Source organism: Molothrus ater, chromosome 22 (assembly GCF_012460135.2).
Source record: "Molothrus ater isolate BHLD 08-10-18 breed brown headed cowbird chromosome 22, BPBGC_Mater_1.1, whole genome shotgun sequence".
In the NCBI taxonomy this organism is placed as follows: domain Eukaryota; kingdom Metazoa; phylum Chordata; class Aves; order Passeriformes; family Icteridae; genus Molothrus; species Molothrus ater.
Window position 1 is genome coordinate 1,886,649 of NC_050499.2, and position 24,800 is coordinate 1,911,448.

Below are 24,800 nucleotides of genomic sequence, written 5' to 3' on the forward strand. Positions count from 1 at the left end.
GCTTAGATGGAGGAAAATCATCCCCTCCAGGGCAGTGAGTGGGAAAGCTGAGCTGTGCTTTGCTGCAGTGAGATGAAACCATCTCTAGGAATCATTTCTGAATTTTAGGGATCTTCATTCTCCAGCAAGACACTGTTCCACTGGAGAAATCCATCCTGCTGACCCTAGAAATGTGGAACATGTGAGACTGGATGAAAATAGACAAATCATTAGGAGAAAATAGCAAAAAAAAAGGAGGGGGATTTTTAGGAAATATTAGTGGCTTGTTTCTCATGAGCTCCTTAATGTGAGGAGGGTCCATGAATGAGGCTCAGCTGCAGAGACAGGAGGCGAAACAGGGACACAGGTGCTTGGGGTGGAGAGGAGGCAGCAGTCCTGGCAGCCCCCCCAGCCCCTCCTGCTCACACACACACCCTGAAGTGCCACAAGACAAATAGGACCGAGAGAGAGATGCACTATTTAAACTTTCATCACTATTTTTCTCCCTGGCTCCCCTTGTTTCTTTTGATTTATTTTTTAGTGTGTTTTCCCCAGGCTGTGCTGTTTGCCTGCATCTTTCCTCTCCCTCTCCTGGCAGCAGTTCTGGAGCACCAGGAGCTGCCCAGCATTTTTCAGGCTCTCCAGGCTCAGCTCCTATGGGCAGGGGGGAGGAATGAGGTAGCAGAGCCTGGGAAAGATGTGGCCAGGACACAGCAGGGACAACAGGAACCTATAGACACAAAATCCTCCTTTTCCCATCCATGCCTGACCCAGCAAGGACTGGGGGACAGCTCTGTATTGCACAGAGCAAGAATCCCAGCCCAGGGTAGGCAACCCTGCCAGGGCCTGGCATGGGATGGGTGCAGGAAGGCAAAGCACCAGCCTTCCATGCCATGGCAATCTCAGGCTGGCAGCACACAGGGGGGGCTGGATGCTTGCAAGCAATGCCAGAGCTCATCCCAGAGCCGGTGTGGCCTCTGTAAATTGACTGTGGACAGCACAGGCTGGGCAGTTTTCAGCCTGTCTTACATAGGGAAGGTGCAGACAGCTCCAGGGATTGTTTTGTAGAATCACAGAGGCATGGAATGGTTTAGCTTAGAAGGGACCTTAAAGCTCATCCAGTGCCACCCCTGTCATGGCAGGGACACCTTCCCCTGTCCCAGGCTGCTCCCAGCCCCTGCCCAGCCTGGCCTTGGGCACTGCCAGGGATCCAGGGGCAGCCCCAGCTGCTCTGGGCACCTGTGCCAGGGCCTGCCCACCCTGCCAGGGAACAATTCCCAATATCCCATCCATCCCTGCCCTCTGGCACTGGGAGCCATTCCCTGTGTCCTGTCCCTCCATCCCTTGTCCCCAGTCCCTCTCCAGCTCTCCTGGAGCCCCTTCAGGCCCTGGCAGGGGCTCTGAGCTCTCCCTGGAGCCTTCTCCTCTCCAGGTGAGCACCCTCAGCTCTCCCAGCCTGGCTCCAGAGCAGAGGGGCTCCAGCCCTGGAGCATCTCCAAGGTCTCATTCCAGCAGCTCCAGCTCCTTCCTGTGCTGAGGACTCCAGAGCTGGATTCAGGTTCAGCTCTGTGGATGGGGGCTCACAAGGGCAGAGCAGAAGGGCAGAATCCCCTCACCCACCCTGCTGCCCACACTGCTGGGGATGAGCCCAGCACGGGAAGATGAGGATGAGAAGATGAGGATGAGAAGAGTGGAGCCTCCAGCTGCAGACAGGATTGGTCTCCAGCTTTCAGATGTAGGATGCCAAGGAAGATCTGCTCAGTCATACTTGAAGGGGGAATATTCCACTCTGGAGTCAGGAAGGACTTTGAGCCCTGTGCTCACCCCATTTAAACTCTGACCACTCACTCTGTGTTGTTTGTTTTTCCTTACCTGCCAAAGCAAAAGGATTGAAATCCTAATTGCATCAGGAAGGGGAGAGGTAGAACAGATGTTCAAGATAGTGGAGGGGAGGATGCAGTTGGCATCCAGGGCTAGGTTTCCTCCAGATCTTAGGTCACTGAGCCCCACAGTCCTGCCCCAAGTCCCCGTTTTGTGCTGCCCTGAGAAGCCCAGCCCATGACAATGCTCAGACAGCAAAATCCCTGCCTTTCAAGTGTTGGACAAAACCTAAGAGTCTGTTTATATCCTTCCTAGCTCTGAAGAACTGCTGGAAATCTGAATCCTAAATGTGTAAAGGCCTGATAAATGGAAAGCTGAACACTCCTGGAGCTGTAAGCTGCTCTGCAGTGGTTTAGGCCCTCACAATTTGCAGCCTTCAGGGTTGATAATACAGCAAGACCCTGAGCAGTCTGCTGGAAAACTCTGCCAGAAACACAATCCCTGTAAGGGGATTCTCTTATCCCATGTAGCAAGCTTCATCCTAAAAGCAGTTTTGTGTTCTAGCCCCTTTTCCTCCCGTGGAAAGCTTTCCTAGACACTTGATGAAACAGAGAACCTTCTTTCTCCCCCAGCATCCAAATTTTCCTGCTTTTTCCTTTGTTTTCTCCCAACCTACTCCTGGTTCTTTCACTGTAACTCATGCCAGTGAAGCCTCCCAGCCTTCATTTTGCCAATTAAACAACCCAACCTCTGCTGATTTTGCCTGGTAGGGGAGCTGCTCTTTTCCTTTGATCAGCTCCAGGGAGTTCTGCATCCATGAGTGTGACCAAACACCCCAGAATCTCAAAAGCATCGTGTAGAGCAACACCACTAAAGCTCCAAAATGCCCCCAAGGCTGGTGGGGAAAGCAGATGCTGTCTGGGAAGAGGAGGCAGCTCCCTGCAGCTCTCAGGCAGAGAAGAGGATGCACAGAAATGATACCACAGCCAATTAACCCTTTGTGGTGGTGTTCGCAGGGGTCTTAGGATGAGGGAAGAGACGAGAATGTTGACTCCATGTTTCAGAAGGCCTGATTTATTATATATATTATATTAAAACTATACTAAAAGAATAGAAGAAAGGACTTCATCAGAAGGCTAGCTAAAAATAGAAAAAGAAAAAATGAATAACAAAGGTTTGTGACTGACAGAGACAGTCCGGACAGCTGGACTGTGATTGGCCATTAATTAGAAACAACCACATGAGCCCAATCCCAGATGCACCTGTTGCATTCCACAGCAGCAGATAACCATTGTTTGCATTTTGTTCCTGAGGCCTCTCAGCTTCTCAGGAGAAAAAATCCTAAGGAAAGGATTTTTCAGAAAAGATTCCTGTGACAGCCTTATCCAAGGGATCTGGTTCCACAGGGGACTCTTGTGCTGAGTCCACACCAGCTGAACACTCCTTGCAGATATTTGGCTCAGGGCAGCCCTCAGGGGCTGCTGTGTCTGCCTCTCCAGCCCAGCAGCTGGGTGGCCCTTGCCCACCAGCAGGTGTTGGGGTTGAATCACTTAACACTGAAGAAGAGGCTGGCCCCAAGAAGAGGAGGTGGTTACAGAAACCCAGCAGCAGTAAGGTACCAGGCACAACCCAGGAAAACAGCCTTAATTAGGGAAAATATGCTGCTGGCTGCAGGGCTGTTTGCTTCCTGCACTTCCAGGACCTGGCTGCTGCAGGATCCTGTTATCTCAGCAACTATTGCTAATGACTGAGGCTCTGTTTGCTCGCCACATCCTTGTCCAGCTGCTGGGAGCATTTAAGACATCCAGGTCATTCCTAAAGGCAGCCTTAGCCTGGGGTCTCAGCCCAGCAGAAGAATTCTGTGGGGGTCACTAATTAACCAAGTTGTGCAGGGTGGGACAGTGTGCAGGAAAGCCTCTAACAAGTAATTTAAAAAGCTGATGAATGCACCAAGAGCACCATCATTTAATTGTGTTTCTTTATGATGATGTGCTGTAAGTGCACTTTTCCAAAGGGCAGGGACCCCAGGCTGTCCCCTCTAATCCAGGCAGCCCAGAGGTATAGAGAATAGATTGAAGCCTGTCCAAGACTGGTTTAAAAATATTCAGCAATTCCTGTATTTTGACAGAAAATGAGGGGTTTGGCAGGGAGAAGTTTGTCAGCATTTCTTTAGAAAGTTTTGTCTGCAGTGAAGAAAGGGACAAGTGTCCAGCTGAGGTCTTGAGGGCAACGTGAGGAACAGGAGACCTTCAGCTGGGGTGATTCACCTTCACATCACTCACATGTCCATTTGGGATAATTTATGGGCGCTCCCACCCCATAAAAAGCTGAATGTCACAGACTCATGGAACCATTCAGGTTGGGAAAGCCCTGTAAAGCCCATGGAGTCCCATGTTCACCACTAACCACGTCCCCAAGTGCCACACCCAGGGATGGGGACTCCACACTGCCTTGGGCACCCTGTTCCCACCTGACCACCCTTTCAGCGAAGGATTTTTCCCCAGTATCCCAACTACACCTTCCTGGTGCACCTTAAGGCCCTTTCCTTCCAGCTTTCTGCTCCTGTGGGCTTGAGCTGTCTTGGATCCCTTCTCCATCATTTCAATCTTCCTGGCCATGAGTGGGTTAACTTCATTTGCTTTGCTGTCAGGAATAACCCCCCCTGCAACCCCAAACAACTCTTCCTATTTATATCCCTGGTTTAATCAGGAAGGGTAGAGCTTCCATAGCTGCGTGATTAAAAATTAGGAGACCAGATTCTGTAGTGGTGCCTCATAATAACAACCAATCCTGGGAGCACAGTGGATGAATAATGGATCATGGCTTCTTGCTTTCCCTCCTTTCTTCTTCTCCCCTTTTCATCTTTTCATTCTTCTCCTCCTCCTCCTCCTCCTCTGCCTCTTTTCCCTGGCTGGAATTGGGGTGGGGAAGAATACATCCATCCTTCATACTGCAGAAGTTAGAGAGACATCACTGATTCCTCTTCATCAAACCCTCCACCCCAAGCAAATTCCCTGTTAGGGAGCCTGGAGACATCAATAATTCACAGTTACCTGGAGGACTGGGTGATGAAAACCATTTACTTGGAAGAGATCACCAGAACCCATCCTCTCCTCATTGCCATAAGCAGCTCCTCAAGGCTGGCTGCTGATCCCATAGAGAGAAACAGGAGCAAAACTAAAAACTGAGGATTTCTGGCACAGGTCTAACAAGTGAGTCCATGTTTGTTTGCATTATGTTCTCCCCTGTCCCACAATATCCCCTGGTGGACACGCTGGATTGCTTTGCAGGGGAGATGATGCTGCAGGAATGCCAGGAAAAAAGTCAGGAATGTCGAGCATCCCCCCATAAAAGTTCCTTCATTAAATACCAAGATGGTCTTCAGAGAAAGATTTGTAGGTTGGTTTTTTCCCCACTCTAAAAGATGAATTTTCAATGTTTTTTACAAGCAGAGGTCAAATTCAATTAATGGATTCAGTGAGGGGAGAAAAAACTATTGAAAAATGCCAGATTTGGTTGTAAACAGCATAAACTCATCCAATGAAATAAAATAAGTAAGTCTTAAAAATTAAAATTCATACTTCCTTTATAGTTAAATAACATCAGAATGGAGCAGAATTGTTCCCATTTTCACATCTCAGTGACAGCCGAGCCAACTAACCCAAACCACAGATTTTCACTTTCTTGTTCCACTCTTTTAGCCTGAGGGGGAAAAAAAAAAAAAAAAAAGGAGAGAGAGAAAAAAAAAAGTACATTTTGGATCCGTGGATCCGTGTAGAAAAGCTTTTTCCCCGGTCCTTGGGTTCCACCCACTGAGCTGAAAAATCCCATTACTCCCAGTGCTTGGCAGCCGCTGTGCACAGCAGGGAGTGCCCACAGCACATCTGCAAATCCCAGCCTGGGGCACGCAGCCACCTGTGCGTTGTCAGGGGCCATAATCCCTTCCCAGCTCCCACCCCAGCCCGGTGCTGGAGATTTCAAATCCTCCTCAGCCAACCACGAGGCAGGGGCAGCTCGGCAGCAAAGCCAGGCTTGGGGATTTCTGAGGGGGCTTTTGTTCCGAGGTCTCAGAATCTCTGCTGGTCACAGTGACTCTGAGATATGTACAAGCTTCTTTTTCCCAGCCCAGCCATCGAAGAACGAGTCAGGATTCTTCTGTTCTCATTCTCAAGGTTGTTTATTGTATCTTATCTATAAAATTCTTTCTCTGACCCTCTGACAGACTGAGGTCTGTCTGGCAGGTCAGGCTGAGGCACACTGCTGTTATCTTTTTATACTAAAAACTACATGTGCATTATCTACCATAACTTTCCAATACCTATCACCTATGTTAGACAGTGAGCTTCTACCTTAAACCAATCCTAAAGTGCCAACATCACAGCAGAAGATGGAGGCTAAGAAGAAAAAGGAGAAAGACTGGACACGCCCAGATTCCTCCATCTTGCCCCCTGAATCCCCATTCTAAAAACCCCAAAAATCTATTTTTCACCCCATGAAAAACTATTCTTCTACTTAAACTCTCTTGACTTGTAATTCTTCATATAAAGGTTGTGATTTGCTCCATGGGTCAAAATCAAACTCACAGGGGTCTCGGGCTCTGTGCCAGGGTCTCTGAGCCCCCTGGCAGGGGCTGGAGCCATCCAGGACAGCCAGAGGGATGTGCTGGGTTCCAACACTGAGGGGGAGCAGCACTGGCTTGGAACAAAACCAGCTCCACTTGGGCAGAAAACCATTGGATTTCACCCAACTGCATCCCTCTGAAGGATGATGAGGGCCAGAGGGTTCTGCCACCCACTTCTGAGCAGGGTGTGAAGGAGCAATTTCCCATTTCTTGAGAATGGCTTTCATGTGTCCTTCACATTCCTGCTGGCCTCCCAGCCCCACATGGGCCCAGGACAGATGTGCCCCAACACACCTGTCTGTGGCAAGAACAGAATTTGGCTTCCAGGGGTGATGGTTGGGAAGAGCTCAGTGCCTTTGGGCAGTGCTTTGGGCTGGAAGGGCTCTCAAGGAGGGGTCTGCCAGCAGCTTTCAGCCACAAGGAGGTTCCCTGCTGTTCTCCTGGAATTCTGTGGGGCATCCATGGGATTGGGGATGCTGTTAAAGAGCCAGGGAGAGGGAGGGCTGAGCTCAGGTCTCTCAGAACAGAGATAAAAGTGCATTTGTCTTACTTAGTCAGGAACTTTTTATCTCTTGATGAAACACCCACCAATGGCCAAACTTTTCATGGTTCACCTCTGGAACAGGTTGGAGTCTTCATCCCTGGGGGGATTTAAAAGCCATGTGGATGTGGCATTTGGGGACATGGTTTGGTGGTGGGCTTGGCAGTGATGGGGTGTGGCAGCAGCTCTCTGGCCACAGAGAGCAGGCACAGACTTTCCCAGAAAAATCCTGGGGAGCTGTGTAGAAGCTGTGGGAAACTTAGAGGAAAAAAAAATAAAAAAAGTATTATCTCTTTCTGTAACCATTGTTTATAGATAGGGTTCTCTAGAGTGTGTTATTGATAGCCACCAATAGTGTGTGAGAGGTTTTCACTTTGAGACCAAGCAGGTCTTAGGTCCATCATTGTTTGTATAAGAACTGTAGATTTCTAATAATAAAGTGTCTTTCAGGCCTTCTGGATCATGGAGTCAATGCTAATTATTACCCAGCTGGGGTCCTGCTACCACAATGGGGAAATGATTGGACTTGATCTTAAAGGTCTTTTCCAACCTAGATAATGCCCTGATTCCATGAGGAGCTGCACAAAGCTCCATCCCCAGCACAGATCCCTGCAGGATTAAAAAGGAGCCCCTCTCTCCAGCTGGATTTCCCATCTCTTGGCATTCTGGGGTGCCAGGTCCAAGAGCTGGTCCCAAAAGAGAAGACCACGCTCAGGTGCTCCTCCTGTGCTTCCCTGTTTCCACCTGTCCCTGTCTCTGCCTTCATTTCCAGCAGAGATGCCCAGGGCTGTGAGATACCAGCAGAGCCTGGAGCTGCAGCCTCCCACGGGCTCTCAGGTGTCTTCAAAGGAAGGCTGAGGCCTTAAATGTGTCTGTTTCCCCCTGTCTAGATCTGCATTCCCAGAGGGAGGTGCTGAGGAGCCTCCCTGTGGCAGGAGGTCACCACAACCTGCTTGTGGGAGTGACAGGGACATCAAAGAGAGCAGGGCGTGCCCCCATTCCTCCGGGGTCCCTCTGGGACAGAGAGCTGCCACGGGAGCCTCCTCAAAGGCAGGCCTGGAGGTCACACTCCTGATGCCCAGAGGTTATTCCACCCTGAGTCCCGCAGGTCCAAATCCAACTTCCCTGCCCTTCCACCCCAAACCAGCCTCACCTCCCTCCCACTTCACAGCCAGAGCAGGAGTCACACCCAGTCCTCTCCAAGCCCTGTGTGTGTGTCCAGCAGCAGCCAGTTAGAGATCCTCACGGAGGAAAAGAGGAGCAGGCACAGGAAGCAGGGATATTTATTTCAAGCAGGGACATTGCTTTCAATACTCCCCATCTGCAGAGTTTGCAGCTCAGGGACATCCAGGGCTATCAAAACAGGATGAACCCCAATGAGGGGGAGAGAAATGATGCGTCTGACTCCATCTTATCAGAAGGCTAATTAATTACTTTATTATACTATATTATTCTATACTATATTACACTATATTACATTAATCTAAACTGAATCTGCCAAGCACTCAACAGCACAAAACTGCCCAGAATCTCATGACTGTCAGCCAACAGTGCCAACACACACACACCTGATAGGCCAAGGAAACAAAACACCATCACTTTCGGTAAGCAATCTCCATACTGCATTCTACTTTGGCACAAACACGGGCACAGCAAATTATAAGAATTGTTTTTCCTTTCTCTGAGGTTCAGAGAACGTGAAACCCAGAAATATTCTTGGGTAGAATTGTGCCTTGCTTTTCTCTGTGAAGAGAAATGTGGCAATACCCAGCATTGAGTATTTAGTAGTCCTCAGTGGATTTATCTGCCACAGCCCTGATCCCTCATATTCCTGCAAAGCTTGCAGCCACCTGGCCCAAGTTCCCTCAGAAGCTGCTGCTGCTGGAGGTCAAATCTGAGGCAGCAGAGCAGCAAAAGGCAGGTGGCTGTAACTGGGGACAGGGGTAGCACTGCCATGGCCATCCTGAACCATCTGCAGGGCCCGAGAGGCCAGCCCTGGCAGCTCAGCCCCCACAGATGACTCCAGGAAGGTGGAGTTCATGCTTCTAATGACATTGTCTCCTCTGTGCTGTTTGATTGCAGTTCCTCCAGATGACCCTGTCATTTTGGGGGGGCCCATCATCAGCCTGAGAGCAGGAGACCCCCTGAACCTGACCTGCCACGCAGACAACGCCAAGCCAGCAGCCTCCATCATCTGGATGAGGAGGGGAGAAGTCATCAATGGAGCCACCTATTCCAAGGTGAGGCAGGATGGGGCTGGGACAAGGCCTGTGCTCGTGAAAGGGGCACCAGGCCTGACACTTCACACAACCCCAAAATATTTGGGGCAGCACCCTCAGCTCTGCAAGCTCAGACTCTCACCCTGCAGCCCTTCCCACTGGGGAGCCTGGGAGGAGAACAGTCAGCAGGATGCAAGTGAGAAGTCATAAACTCTCACCAAAATGGGCTCTGCTCTGAATTTGGCTTTTTGTACCTTCTCACAGCTTGTCATCACCTGGTGTGGCCACTTCTCCCCCGTTAATCCCACCTTCAGGGTGTGGTGTTAATGCTGTGTACAGCAGCACTGACCCTGCCCTGGTTCTGGTTCTGCAGCAGAAGCTCTGGATCAAAGGGGTGGTTGCAGTGACATGTGTCCCCTCCTCCAACTGCAGTTTTCCATGAAAAATTGTCAGGGTTCTTGGCATTTTTTAATTTAGACAGAAAGTCTTTATTAGGTCATGAAGGAAATAATCAAAGAGCAATCAGCAGCACTCTGGGAATGGGACCCCAAATGTTCTCCTGTTTATGGGCTCCTGATGGCTGGTGAGTGTGAAAGATCCAGTAACACTTGACAGTTTTAATGACATTTTCTCAACAGCAAAATTCAAAACCTAAAATGGGTCAGTTTGCAGCCAAAACTTCAAAGTGGGCAGTCAGAGCTATTCCTCGAGCTCCCAAAGATCTTTAATAAACATTTCATCCTTGGCTGCCACTGTGCAGCCTCCAGCCAGCCTCATTCCAGCAATATCCTGATTTTCTGGGGAGAGCAGAGGAGGCAGAACACCCTCCCTGCCTCCTCCTCCCTCTCCTCCTCCTCCCTGCTGGAGCTGAGCTGCTTCCCTGCAGCCAGGGGTGAGCAGGGGGAACCTGCCCCAGCTCCCTGCCTGCCATGCAGAGGAGAGGCAGCACTAATTAGAGCCAGGGAGAACTGAACCCTCTCTCTCTGTGTCTCTCAAATGGAGTGGAATTAATTAAAATCCAGGCCATTGATGTACAGTTGTTCACAGCTTATCCCCCTCATCCCAGCCTTCCCTTCCAGGGCTGCCAGGCCCTGAGGAGACAAATTTTGAGCCCTCTCCCTTTCAGACCCACAAGCAGTGGGGAGCAGAGAAGAGGAAATGCCCATCTTTAAAATATTTCCAACAAAACACCCTTCCAAAGCAGAGTTTTCCAGGCTGCAGATCCATCTCCCACAGCACAGAGATATCCATGGCATTTTAAGCAGGTGGCAGGGATGGGATGGGCTGGGATGGGCTGGGAGGGGACCCCTGTTCTGCTTGAGGGGAAGCATCTTTCTCTCCTCCTGGAGTCAGGATAACCTCTGTTTCTGAGGCTGAACCTCATTTTCTTCTGACTTCCTGAAGGTTTCCATGAGGCCCTTCCACATGAAAAAAGAAAATCAGCCTTTAGAAAAACTAGCAGACAATTTTAGACATTTTTTGAGTTGGAAGTTTGGATTTTTGGGTTCTCAGAAACGTTTCCCTTTTGAAGCTCCCTTTAAAATAGTTCCTCAATTTGCCTCTTTCTTCTTTTTCAAGAGAACTGAAACTCAACCCGGCTTTCCTTTGATCCAGATATTCCAGCCAACAAAAAAAAGAAGTCCTGTTTGGGTTACTGACTGCCTGAAACCATTTCCACTGAGTGATAATTTCTTTGTTACTCTGAATTTCCAGTCCAGCAAATGATCCATATGCAACCCCCTGCAATCCCAGCCAGGCACAGAACAGCCACAGCTGACTGAAATCCCCCTGATCCCTATTGAAAGGGACAGGGAACATTACAAGATCCTGCAGGATTTGGAGGTTAACCTCAAATAGGGGAAATTCCACACAGACTTAAGGTTCACCTCAACCCTAGCACAAAATGGGGTGTTGTTCCCCAAGGGAAGAGCACACAGGATGACAATAAAGCAAGGACAGGGCAGCATCCTGCAGTTGTGTCCAGAGGTGGGAATGGAGCTGGGGATGGGGCTGGAGGACCAGGAGTGTCTGAGGGAGCTGTAGGGGTTCAGCCTGGAGAAAAAGAGGCTCAGGGGGGACCTTCTTGCTCTCCACAGCTCCATGACAGGAGGGGGATCCAGGGGAGGAGTTGGGCTCAGCTCCCAGGGAGCTGGGACAGGATGAGAGGAAATGGCCTCAAATTGTGCCAGGGGATGTTTAGATTGGATATTGAGAAATTTCTTTACTGAAAAGATATTCAGCCATTGGAACGGGCTCTCAGCCTGGTGGTGGATTCCCCATCCTTGGAAGTGTTCCAAAAACCTGTGGATGTGGTGGAGAGGGACGTGGTTTAGTGGGTCAGTGCTGTCAGTGCTGGGTAAATGGATGGACTCGATCTCAGAGGGCTTTTCCAACCCTCATGACTCTGGGATTCTGGGCTGATTGTGATAACAATTTCTCAGCATCCTTCCTTGTCTCATGTGCTTGAGAGGCACAAACCTGTGTGCATGAAGGCTGTGCCACCATGACCCAGGGAAAGCATTAGTCTTGGAATCAAAGAAGGTCAGAAGAGCCCTCCAAAATCAAGTCCAACCATTCCCCCAGCACTGCCAAGGCCACCACTAAACCATGTCCCCAAGTGCCACATGCACACAGCTTGCTGACATCTGTTTATCTCCCAGTAAAGCCCTGTCTTACACTGTGAGCAACAAACTTGAAGGATAAAGATTTAGAAGGAAAAACTGCCTGGCAGGGTCCAAAATCCACAGTGGATAAACCAGAGAGAGGTCAGAGGTTAGAGAATGATTCAAAGGCTGAAAACCACACAACATCTTGAGAGCTCTGAGGGCTCAGCTTATCAAAGGCAGGGTTACAGGGTGACGTGACCTCTTGTAAGAACATGCAGGAGGATTAGGGGGTGGTAAGGAAGCGCTCCCAGGCTCCTGTGCTCCCAAAAGAGGCACAGCAGGGCACTACAGCTGAAGTCAGATAAATCCAGGGAAGAAGCACGGTGCCAAGGATGAGCAGGCAGAGCTGGTAACCACCTGTCTTGGTTTGAACAGGCAGGTGTCTGCTAAGGAAGGGAGGAGCCTCCACTGAAATGGAAAATGTAAACCCCCTCCCCCTGAATTATTGTAATTTTGAAATTAAGGAGCTCTCAGGCAATAATATGGGAGCAGGAATAACAGTTCTTTATTAGGGAAGAAAAAAAAATTAAATAAAAATGCGGTAACACAAAACCCCACTGCCAAAGTCAGCCCATGCCCTGTCCCCCTGTGGGTCAGGGGGTGGCACAGCCCCATCCCATGGGGGCTCAGCCCTCCTGCAGTGCCAGCTGTGGCTCTGCTGGAGCAGGGATCCTGCACAAGGGGGGAGTTTTCCTCTGCAGCTCCAGGGCTGCTGGAGATGGGCCTGGGCTCCCTCTGGCAATGCAGGGCAGCAGAAGCTGCTCCTCTGGCAATGCACTGGGCAAAGGCTGCTGGGCTGTCCCAAAGCTCAGATTGGATCCAGGTAGGAATGCTTGGCTCCTCCCCTGGGCGCAGCATCTCCCCATGGGATGATGGAATTGGATCAGCCCTGCAGGGACACTCATTGGCCATGGACAGCAGAGATCTCCTGGAGGGAGGATTGACTATGGGAGAGATAAAGAAAACTGCCCAATGAAGAGCAGAGAACTGCCCCAGCTCTGACAGATGGGGATAGAACACACAGCCCATTTCCAACCTAAGACACCAGCAGGGTTTGATCTCTGGCCCCCATCAGTGAACACCTGAGAGGTGATGATTTACCGTGGGCTGGGCCAGACCACAGCACAGCAGCCAAGGATCCATGGCCAGGGTCTCTCTGTGCTGCTGGCAGCTGACATCACCTCAGTGCTGTGGGAAGTGCCCAGGCAGCTTTGTGCACTCACCTGACAGAAAATGACGGCAGGGTCACAAAGCCATTTGCCTCTGCTCCCTCTTTGCTGGCCTGGTGGGTGAGGTGTCTCACTGGAGCTTTCCTCCCTGGCCTAGGCACAGCAGAGCTGCAGGGAAGCAGATGGGAGTTAAGAGCCCAATTCCCAGGGAAGCACAGTGAAATTTGTCTTTGTTATTCCCCCTGAGGCTTTTGGCAGATTCCAGCCAGAGGAACTGTTATTGCAGGAAGCTGCTTGGCTGAGAAGCTCTTATTGAGCCTGGGGATGGGGAAAGGGCCCCTCTCCAGCAGGAAAGTCCTTTCTGTCAGATTAGGCCCTTTTCTGACCCAGAGATGGGGCAACTGAGAGGCGTTTTAAAAACTTTTTATTCCTTTTTCAATCTCATGTGAAGGGTGAAACAATACAGACGTTATAATTCACAGCATCACAATCAGAAGCCGACTATTTCCCAATTACAAAACACCATAAGCGTTTCTTAGCCTATCAGCTTTAACCACACCATGCTGTAAATGCCTTAAGGCAAATCATCTAAAATTACCCCTCGTGGGTCCTATTACAGTGCATCTTTCATGGTACTTTTCTCCAAAGTATCTAGTTTTATTTGCAAGGCCACCCTTTGAAACTTGTTTCTAGTTCCATTTCTCTCTCTAAAATATCTGTCCTAGTCCATGGCATTTCTAAGTCAACATTTTTTATCTCAAGGTTTGCATACAGATGTAAGCCCTCTGTCAGGCTTTGGGAGTTTGCAACAAATTCATTTCCAGCACTTTCCTCCTCCCTGTTTCCCCCTGGCAGACACTCCTCCGTGACGGCAAGAGGGAGAGCATCATGAGCACGCTGTTCATCGCACCGTCCGACATCGAGAACGGGGAGAGCATCGTGTGCCGAGCCACCAACAAAGCCATTCCCAGCGGGAAGGAGACTTCGGTCACCATTGACATCCAGCGTGAGTACAGCTGGCTGAGCCACCCCTGCCTGCTGGGACACCCCGGCATCTCTGCCCTCTCCAGCCAGGGCTCTGACTCCAGGCAGGAGCAGCATGCTGCAACTGGGGGTTTCTCTTTACTGGGATTCTGGATGTATCATTTGGACAGACAGGTGTCTGCTAAGGAAGGCAGGAGCCTCCCCTGAAATGGAGAGTGTAACCCTCCCCACCCCTCTGAATTGCTATAAAATTTAAATTAAGGGGTTCTCAGGCAAAAATATGGGAGCAGGAAATAACAGTTCTTTAGTAGGGAAGAAAATAAAAGGATAAAATGAACAATGCAGTGAACTAAAACCACACTGCCAGAGTCAGAACCCAGCCTGACACCCTGTGGGTCAGACTGTTGGCAGCAGAACCATTGGAATTGTGGCTCAGCCCTCCTGCAGTGTCAGGGCTGGTTCTGCTGGAGCAGGGATCCTGGAGAAAGGTGCAGTCTCTGCCTCTGAAGATCCAGGGCAAGAGGCAGCTGCTGTTCCTCTGGGGAATCCAGTGCAGAAGCTGTGCTGGTGTTCCAGAATCTCAGATTATATCCAGGTAGGAATGCTTGGCTCCTCCCTCTGGGCTCACATCTCCCAATGGGATGCTGCAGTTCTTATCAGCCATGCAGGGACATTCAATAGCTGTTATCAGCAGATGTCCCCTCCCAAGGGAGGAGTGGGTGTGGAAGAGACAAGGAAAACTGCCCACTTGACAAAAGACAACTGCCATACAGATGGTAATAGAATACACCTTGCCTTGGAATCTGGGACACCGGCGTATCACAGAGTGAAGTCACAGCCAGGAGATTTTGTGACCCCTGAGCTCCCTGAGGAGCACCCACACTACAGAGATATCCTGTTTCCAGTGTGTCCATGGATCTGAGCAAAGCAGCACCAGCTGCTGTGCTCTGCGTGTCCCCACTATGCCCTGATCCAGGCCCTTGGGGGTCTTTGGAGCAGGGATGGATCCCAAAGGGTTTTGGGTGAGCAAGCAACACCTCTGGGCATGGCAGTAGCAGAGATAAGTCCTGTTCAGGTTTCTGGTGCAGAATCCATGTTTCCAGACTTACAGGCAGTTCAGTGTGATGTTTTTTGTGAGACACCTGATGGGGACAGTGTCCCTCCTAATGACACAAAGCTAGCACCAGTCACCATCTCAGGGGACAGGGCTGTGGTCAGAGCTGTACCATTCACCCTGTGCTGTAAATCCACAGAGCAAAATCTGCCATCTTCCAAAATTCACATTTCACAGGCCTCTTCCCTCCTCCTCTGCAGCAGCCATTGCTCTTGGGCTCCTCCCAACCCCTTCCAGCCACGCTCCATTCACACACCGAGTTCCTGCAGCTGTATTTACCCACGACTTGCAAAAGCAGGATGTTCAATATTAGCATGCCAGCTGCTTTCCAGAGACCAATTAAAACTGGCAAACTCAACTGAACAAACTCAAGCACAGCAGAAAATTCACCATTTAAGACTTCCAGCTTTTGCTGCCGGAAGATTACCAGGCTCTTGGGTTGCTGCCTGCATGTCCTGACAGAACTGGGCAGATAAAATGAGATAATAGCTTGGGTTATTTCACAGCCAGCAAACAGCTACAATAGCTGGAGACACACTCACACAAACAACGTGGAGCAGAGACATCATTACACCAGGGCAGTACAGTGTGGGCTGGAGACGTGAGCTGAATCCCCGAGCCACATGGAATCTGCTTGGGAAAGAGAAAAGCCCAATAAAGAACACCAATTTCCACTCTGAGCTATTAAATTCTCCATGCTGTGAATATAATAACAGTAATATTCTACCCAGCTATTAAAAGTATGTTGTTCTTAATGGTGGCTAATGAGGATATCAATTTTCCAAAGCTGGATGGGTGATGGGAGAGAAAAATACTAAGATGGATTAACCAAGCTGAGGTGGGGTGGATTTTGACCCGGATGCAAAAGCCTGCTCTAGCTGCATCTAGTAACAGAATCATGGCATTGTTAAGATTGGGCAAGACCTCTAAGATCATCAAGTGAAGCTATTAACCCAGCTTTAGCTCATGAGGTCTCACTCCCAGCCTTGTAGACAACCAGCTGCATTCACTTTGCAAAGAGCTAAAGGTGCTTTTCTTAAGCAAAAAGTATCTGGACCGCTCATTTTCCCTAGGGAATTATTCTGGAAAGTCCTGCTCATGGGTCTTCTTCCAATATCTAGCAGAGAAGCAGCACCTCAGGGAGAGAAAGAAGTGGTTTCTGGAGGATTAAGGAAAAGCAGGCAGCTGCTGTTGGCTGGGGAGCTCTTCCCAGCCTGGCATGAGCTGCAGCATCCCCCTGGACCCTGCACTCTCTGCCTCCAGCAGTGCAGGTTGAATTCACAGCATAGCAAACATCACCCAGCTGTGTGGTTTGAGAGGTGGCCTTGCAAAAAAATCCCAGGGAACCAAAAATAATCCTTCCCAGGAAGCAGCAGCCTGGTAAATCACTCCTAGTGCTTTCTTTCATTTTCTTCTGCAACTCAAAAGAACATCAGCAATGCTCACAGGCAGCAGAGGAACACCAGGATGGAGGTTATCCCCAGGAAGGGGGTGTGTGTGGTGGGAGAGATTATCCTCTTCAGCTGATGGAAAATTGAAGTTGGGGTCCCATCAGTCTCATGCCCGACCATGATAGGAGCAATGAAAGAGCTGAGTCATAAAACCCTCCCCTCCCAAATATATAAAAAAGGGGGGTTGGCAGAAAGGGCTGGAAAAAAACCCAGTGCAGGTTCTGTAATGGAAACACTAAGCAGCTCTGGCTGGAACATCTGTTCAATGTGATTTCCGTTCCACCAGCCACATCAAAGTCAGCCTCCTGTGAGTTATGCGCCGAACATCACAAGTGGGATTAAAATCATGTTTAATAGTTTGATATGCCATAAACTATTTATACTGCAGGAGCCCAGTGGCTCCATGGAAATGCACACCCAGCGTGCTGGGATGGGAGGAGCAGGGTTATTGCTTATCCAAAGCCATTGCTCCAAGCCTCTGCACACACATGTACAGTTGCTCATTTTTACACCTTTTTTTGTCATGGCAAGAAGGGATTTGGCCGCATCTGTATGTTTTTGCAGGAGGTGGGAGGAGGAGAAGGAAAGTGGAGGGTGATGAGGGGTGACATCGCTCTGCTGGAGGGTCTCCTGCTGGGTTTATCCTTGGAGCTTTGCAGTGTTTGATTCCCTTTTGTGCTTCCCACTGGGGAGTGGAAAGCCCAGGGCTGAAGTGGCACCTCAGCCTTAGTGAAGAGGTTGGGAATGGTTTGTCCAGAGGGGAGAGGAGCACGGAGAGGGATCTGCACCTGGCAGGGCAAGTGCCAGCACAGCACCTGCAGCCCATGGAGCTCAGCCTGCAGCCATTCCTGAGATGCTGAGTGGGAACAGTGGGAGCTGTGGGGTTTGCCAAGGTGCCTCCTGGGCTGCAGGGCTGCTGAGGAGTGATGCTGGCCCCAGTACCTGTCCCGGTGCCTGTCCCCACAGCACCTGCACAAGCACTGACACCCTCTCCTCCTGCCACCTGTGGGCTGGCTCTATCTCATTCCATCATTCAAATTCATTACAAGAAGCCAGGCAGGAATTATAATTGTAACTGAGTGGAATTACATCCTGATGAGTTACAATTTGTGTCTTTTTTTCCCTTTAAAATGCCCCGAAACACAGTGGCACAGGCAGCCCACGCTATCACAGCATCCACAATACTCGAAAGCCCAATCCCATTTCTGAAAGGGGCGAGATCAAAGACTTTAATTCATTTCCTTTGCTCTTTTTTTTTTTTTTTTTTGTCTTTTTAATTTTATTTTTTTTATTATTTTGAGTGCAGGAGGGAGCCGGGCTCATTTTAATACAAAGAGGTTCCTCTCTGTAAATCGTAGGCACAGCTCCTAACCCATCAAACAATGGGGAAGCTACTAAAGAGAAGTGTGATTCATACTTAACAAAGGAAGGTGATTAGCTGTTGTTGTCTAACAATAGGGAAGTGTCAGGATGCCTGGGAATGAATTAGGAGCCCTCTATACATCTCTGGGCTGCTGTGTCAGGGAAGCTCATTTATATTCCCAACTGCGCCCATCTTTATTGTCATTTGAATTGCACATTTTAAAATGAAATTAGGGTAAATTGAAAATACCTATAATTTCCCCGTCATAATTTCCCATCAGGAAGGCAGGTGGCTTTGCTCACAACAAAGCCAGGCTCCGGCTGGGTAAATACCACGGGGCGGAGAAGAAGGAGGCTCTGGAGCGCTGCCGGGACTCCGCCTTTCCCTCTCCCCTCCCGCCCAGCCAAGGTCACTGCCGAGGCCACGTCCGACCCTCTGCTGTGTCCCCGAGCAGGGCTGGGGCTGACCTGGCACCTCGCAGGGCTGGAATAGCCCAGCCTTGCTGTGCAGGCAGTTCCCACACCGGTTTGCCCAGTTGGAGCCCACACCCTCCAGCAAAGGCACCGAGCAGGTGACTCCAGCAGGACCTGACCCGGGGGTGCTGGAGGGAGAGGCCAGCAGGGAAACCTCCATCCCTGGAAAACCAGGAGACCCCTTGGGCTTGGCTGGAGCATCCCCACAGCATCCCCACAGGAACTCGAGCCCTGGGGTGTCCAGTGCTGACCCCACAGCCAGCCCAGGGCTCTGGGATGCCCCAGCACACCCGAGGCCAAGGGAGGTTGTGACCGTGTTCACAGGGGTCCCAGGATGAGGGAAGAGATGAGAATGTTGACTCCATGTTTCAGAAGGCTGATTTATTATTTTATGATATATATTACATTAAAACTATACTAAAAGAATAGAAAAAAGGATTTCATCAGAAGGCGAGCTAAGAATAGAAAAAGAATGATAACAAAGGCTCTGTCTCGGACTCTCTGTCCGAGCCAGCTGGGCTGTGACTGGCATTAATTAGAAACATCCAGCATGGACCAATCCCAGATGCACCTGTTGCATTCCACAGCAGCAGATAACCATTGTTTGCATTTTGTTCCTGAGGCCTCTCAGCTTCTCAGGAGGAAAAAATCCTAAGGAAAGGATTTTTCATAAAAGATGTCTGCGACAGGAGGTGCCCTGGACCAGGAGGTACCACCCAGCTTCTCTGCCCCCTGCCCTGTCACCTGCAGCCTTTCCCTGTTTTCCAGCTGGGAAGGGCATTGCTGGAGCACTTGGAAGAGGAGAGAGGCAGCAGGGAAAGCTGAACATGTAACATGTCCTGTTTTTAGGATGTGTTTTTGCATGTGTGAAGCAGACTCCCACCTCAAGAGCAGGAGAGCCCCTCAGCTGGGTTGATGAGCCCCAAGTCCCTCTGCCATGGGACAGCTTGTTCCTCAGGCACCAAACCCCCCCCCCACAAAGTCATTTCTTTCTGCTTTTTGCCCTCAAATAAGGTCCCGTGCTTAAAAAGGCCTCAGTCATCACAAAAAATAAAACAACTCTGGATATTCTGCATCTGAACATTTCACCCATTTTCTGCTTGCTTTTATTGGTTCTTTCCTAATTTTATTTGTGCTAAAGCATTTAGATGCTTCTCATGTGAAAAAGAGGAGAGAAATCGAGGAGCAGCTGGAAGGCTGGAGCAGCCTGTGGCACCAGTAAGGCCTTGGCAGAGATGATTAGGCTGATGAAAGAGCAGAAATGTCACTTTAAAGTTAGAGGATAGACAAAAAATCATTGTTATACAGCAAGATATTAAACTGGAGTGTCTCAAAGCAGGCGAGTTTATGTCCTTAAATGAGAATCAGAGCCAGCAGTCACATTTTCCAAGTGAAATGTTACATCAAATGGTGTCTGTGGCTCTTCTTTCTGTCTTATTTGCTGAAGCCCTTCAAGAGAAGAGCAGCGTTTGTGGCATCAGCTTGTCTGACAAACCTTATATGGCTTTAAACTGAAAAATGGCTTCCACTGCCAGAGGACAGGGTTAGATGAGATTTTAGGAAGAAATTCTCCCCTGTGAGGGTGATGAGGCCCCGGAAAGGTTTTCCAGAGAAGCTGGAAGTGTTCAAGGCCAGGTTGGGCAGGACTTGAAGCAATTTGGTTTAGTGGAAGGTGTCCCTGCCCATGGTAGGGGACAGAACTGGGTGATCCTTAAAGTCCCTTCCAATCCAAGCCATTCTGTGATATCAGAGCTCCAAGGAGTCTCAGTGGTTTTCCAGGCTTTTTACAGCCTGAGAAGCTGGCAGGCAGCGGGCAGGGCGTGCCCCAGCTGTCCTGGGTGTCTCATGGGCTCTCTCTCTTTGCAGACCCCCCCCTGGTGAACCTGTCCGTGGAGCCGCAGCCGGTGCTGGAGGACAACACTGTGAAGTTCCACTGCTCTGCCAAGGCCAACCCTGCTGTCACCCAGTACAGGTGAGCTGGCACTCCTGGCACCCCTGGCACCTCAGTGCAGCCCTCTGCTGAGAGCATCTCACTTCCCCTCCAGGTGACCCAGAAGAGCTCAGCACCTCTGGCTGTGGTTTCTGGTGGCCCTTCCACCTCCTCCTCCTGTGTTTCTCACCTCTTGGTGCTGACAGAACTGGGCAGATTAAATGAGATAATAGCTTGGGTTATTGTGGCTCATCCCACAGCCTCTGCTGCCCCTGTAGCAATGGCTGGAGCCAGCCCCCCTCCCTGCTGTGGCAGGGTCCTTGTCCCCACTCTGGTGGCTCCCTGCTGCCACTCTGGCCTCGATGGTGCTGTTGCACATTGAGAGGCTCCTCTTCTGCCATTCACCAGTGTCTGCTGCATTCTATAGCTTCTCAGTCAGGGATTCATGGGCACCTGGAGTGGATTAAGAGGCCTGGCACTGAGCTGGCAGAGCCATCTGTTTGGGGACATCATGAGCAATGCAGGCTGAGTGAAAAGTCTATTATGGGAGAATTCCTCTCCCTTTTTTGCACACTCTTTTATGATTTGAACAGAGCAGCTCTGTCGCCATCTCCGTGTAACCCTTAAGGAACCACCATAAGCCTTTCTGTGCCCACCATGGTGGAGCTGAGCCCAGGAGGGGCCAGAGCAGAGGTGCAGGTGGCAGAGATGTGAGGGGACACAGGAGATGGGATCTCCTTGAGTGGGACATTCTCCCTGGGTGGGGGGGGTCACATCTGCAGGACACAGTCTGCAGTGCCCCTGCACTGGCCACGGTGAGCTCAGAGCAGGGCACAGATGCTTGAGGAGATTTGGAGCAGCAGGAAATGTGTCTGGTTTTGCTGAGGGAGGTCTGGGGTGCAGGCAGTGCGTGGGGTCCCTGCCAGCCCTGAGCCTCCCTGGGTCTTCTCTTCTCTCTGGTGACCACGGAAAGGATCTGAAGGAACAGCTGGAGCTGGGCTAGGGGAGGTTTTGGTTGGATTTCAGGAAAAGGTTCTGCCCCCAGAGGGTGCTGGCACTGCCCAGGCTGCCCAGGGAATGGGCACAGCCCCGAGGCTGCCAGAGCTCCAGGAGGGGTTGGGCAGCGCTGCCAGGGATGCCCAGGGTGGGGCTGTTGGGGGTCTGGGCAGGGACTGTGCTGGACTTGATGACCCTTGTGGGTGCATCCCAGCTCAGGAGATTCTGTGATTCTGTGAGTGCACACCCAGGGATTGATGGGCAGGAGAGCAGATGCTGTGCCATGGGCCCTTGGCTTTGAGTGTGTCTCAGGGCCTTTCTGGTCACTTCAACCCTGAGAAAAGTTAGAAAGTCTCTTTTCCCAGCCTGGGGCTTGAAGAAGGAGTCAGAGCTCTTCATTTCTCAGTCTCAAGGTTGTTTATTGTTCCTTATCTATAAAAAATTTTCTCCTGCCCTGCCGAGGTCCATCCAGCAGGACAGTTCCAGGCACTCTGCCTGCCCCAGGGCAGGGTTATGTCTTTATACTAAAAACTACCTGTACAATATTTACAATAACTTCCCAATACCCATCACCTGTGTTAGACAGTGAGCTTCTACTCTAAACCAATCCCAAAGTGCCACCATCACAGCAGAAGATGGAGGCCAAGAAGAAGAAGGAGAAAGGCTGGGCACACCCAGATCCCTCCATCTTGCCTCCTGAACCCCCATACCAAAAACCCTAAAATCTCCTTTTCCATCCCATGATAACTTCACTATCATTCTACCTAAACTGTTGTGGCTTGCAGATCTTCATCTAAGGTTGGTAATTTGCTCCACGGGTCATAATCAAACCCACAGGTGTTCTGGGCTCTGTGCCAGGGTCTCTGAGCCCCCTGGCAGGGGTCCTGGCCATTCTGGACAGCCAGAGGGATGTCCTGGGTTCCCACAGGTGTGAGGTCTCCTGCATTAGAAAACACCCCTCCTCCCAGTTTTTTTTGTCTAAGCAGACAAAATATGGGTCTGGGAAGCAGGGCAGGCTGTCAGCACACTTTGGGAGAAAAGAGCTTTGTATAACAGGTACAGCCCTGTCCTGCCTCATCCATCAGCCACTCACCCCTCCTGCCTGGAAGGCCTGAGCATGCACACACAGGCTCACCATCCATTCTGCCTCTGCAGAACCATCCATGGATAAAAACAGAGGAGGCACCTCCGGGGACAGGTTACCATGACCCTCCTCCTGTTAGGCTCGTGCAGCTTAATTAGTACAATCAAGTTTCTGGGTAGGAACTATCCCTTCCAGCTGGATAGCAGCACAACAAAGCAGTAATTGTGTTCCTGGTTACACAGAAGAGTTATTAATTCAAGAAGTCAATTAATGTCAAAGATACAAATAGCCCTGGTTTCATATTTACAGCTGGAAGGAAAACAAAGTGCATGGCAGCCTGGGTGAAGGACCCACGTGCTTCTTACCCCAGGACTGATTCTGGTACAAGGCAAAACAACCATCTCTGGTCAAGGAGCCAGACAGTGGCAAGATCCTGGCAAAACTTCTGCTCCATCAGCGTGATTCTCAACAAAGGAACCTTCTACGTCATCCCTGAACCCAGCTGGGCTGATCCCTTGTGCACTGGAGCAGCCTGGAAGGCTCCAGTCCAAGGTTTCCACTTCCTTGGACAGGGACTTTGGACAAGAGGAATGGCTCCCACTGCCAGAGGGCAGGGCTGGATGGGATATTGGGAATTGGGAATTCCTCCCTGGGAGGGTGGGCAGGCCCTGGCACAGGGTGCCCAGAGCAGCTGTGGCTGCCCCTGGATCCCTGGCAGTGCCCAAGGCCAGGCTGGGCAGGGCTGGGAGCAGCCTGGGACAGGGGAAGGTGTCTCTGCCATGGCACAGGGTGGAACAAGAAGAGCTTTAAAGTGCTTTCTAGCCCAAACCATTTTGGCATTCTGTGATTTCTCTTGGCCTTTTCCACCCTTGGGATCCATGCCCAAGCTGAGCTGAGTTACTTTTCTCCACCAAGCAGAGGTGGATCCAACACTCCTCTCCCATCTTTGCTGCCATCTTGGTAGAGCAGGTTTTTGCTGTCCCCTCTGGTTGCAAATGCCACCCTCTGCCCTCTTCCTCCCTTCTCACCCATCCTGAGGCCACGGGCCTTGTCACCCTTCCTGTCCCCTGAGCCTCCACGATTCTACTTTGCTTCAAATGGCTTTGGGATTCATTTCATGATGGATTTTACTCTTAAAACTAATTGCATTTTTTTCAGGCTATGCTTTCCTATAAAAAGGGTTTGGGGCAGGGAAAAAAAAAGAGGCATGACAAATTCAATCACTTTGGATTTCTCATTTCTTGAGTTCCCTTAGCATATAAACTTCACACGAGGCTTTTTCCCTACCACTGTGACAAGCAAACAGGACTCAGCAGTGCTCGCTGGGGCTTCCTTCTGCTTAAAGGCTCTGATTGATGGAGGGGGGATTTGTTTTCCTTCCATAAGATCCCAAAGCTCTTCACTATGTAAAAGAGGCAGATGTTCCAGCACTTAAGCTTGGAGCTCTCTGGAGTGGGTCATCCAAACAAGGAGCCCCCTGCACCTTGGCACTTGCCAGGATAGAAGGATGGGAACTGTAAAGCCCCAGGACTGAGACATCTGGAGGTTTGAGAAGGCAGAACACGAGCTTGGTGCCATCCCCAGGCTCACTCAGGACCCCACCACTGGTGAAAATGAGCTTAATTCTACCTTAAAAAAATAGGAAGTGTGATTATTTTTTTTTTTCGCCTTGGGCAAGGACCACTCTGATGTATCTCCTATGCTTCCCTCATGCTTGGACAGAGATCCCAGATCTTCAGACAATATTTATTTTTAACCTCCCCCCCCCCCCAAAATGTCAGTAAATAACTCTAAACACAAAGGAAGAAAGTTTAAACAACCTAAATCCCCTTTTGTGGCCATAAATCCACAGCCAGCTTTGCAGGGCCATCCCTGCCACCAAGACACCAGCAAGCTTCACCTTGCTGGAGATTTTGAGGAGCCAAAGGTTTTGCATTGGGGTTGCATCCTGGGTTTTCTTTCTGGGAAAAGCACATGAGGTCAAATATTTCACCCTTAGAAGTATCCATGAACTGGGCTCTTCGTTAGGATGAAGCCACTAAACCACCTCTGTGGTCCTGCTGACGCAAGATTTTAAGCCCAGACCTCCTATTCTCATAGTTAGGAGGGCAAGGGAAAAGAAATAAAATTCAACACAATTTCCCAAGAGATGAAAAGGCCCCTCTGCCCCTATAGAGAACATAGTTCTGATTAAATTGAGCTGCTTTTTCCTTAGGAAGTTTTCTTCATGCCTGCTTATATAATCACACACAGGTCGATTTTAATGCAAGAAAAACTTGGTTGGAAAAGAGACCTTGGAGCAATCCACTCCCAGAGCCAGAGTGGAAAGTTACAGCCTGCACCTTGTCTTCTCATCTGAAGGCAGAGGGTTAATGGCATTTTCTCAAAA

At 50.1% G+C, this 24,800-nt stretch overlaps 1 protein-coding gene across 3 annotated transcripts in view; it reads left to right on the forward strand.

Moving 5' to 3' along the window:
- KIRREL3 (kirre like nephrin family adhesion molecule 3) overlaps positions 1–24,800 on the forward strand; it is a 398,993-nt gene that overhangs the window by 324,296 nt on the left and 49,897 nt on the right. For all 3 annotated transcript variants that reach the window (XM_036397361.2, XM_036397362.2, XM_036397363.2), the window contains 3 exons: positions 9,045–9,202; positions 13,872–14,022; positions 20,268–20,373. In XM_036397361.2, coding sequence (XP_036253254.1) covers positions 9,045–9,202; positions 13,872–14,022; positions 20,268–20,373 — 415 coding nt within the window. The remainder of the gene's footprint in view (positions 1–9,044; positions 9,203–13,871; positions 14,023–20,267; positions 20,374–24,800) is intronic.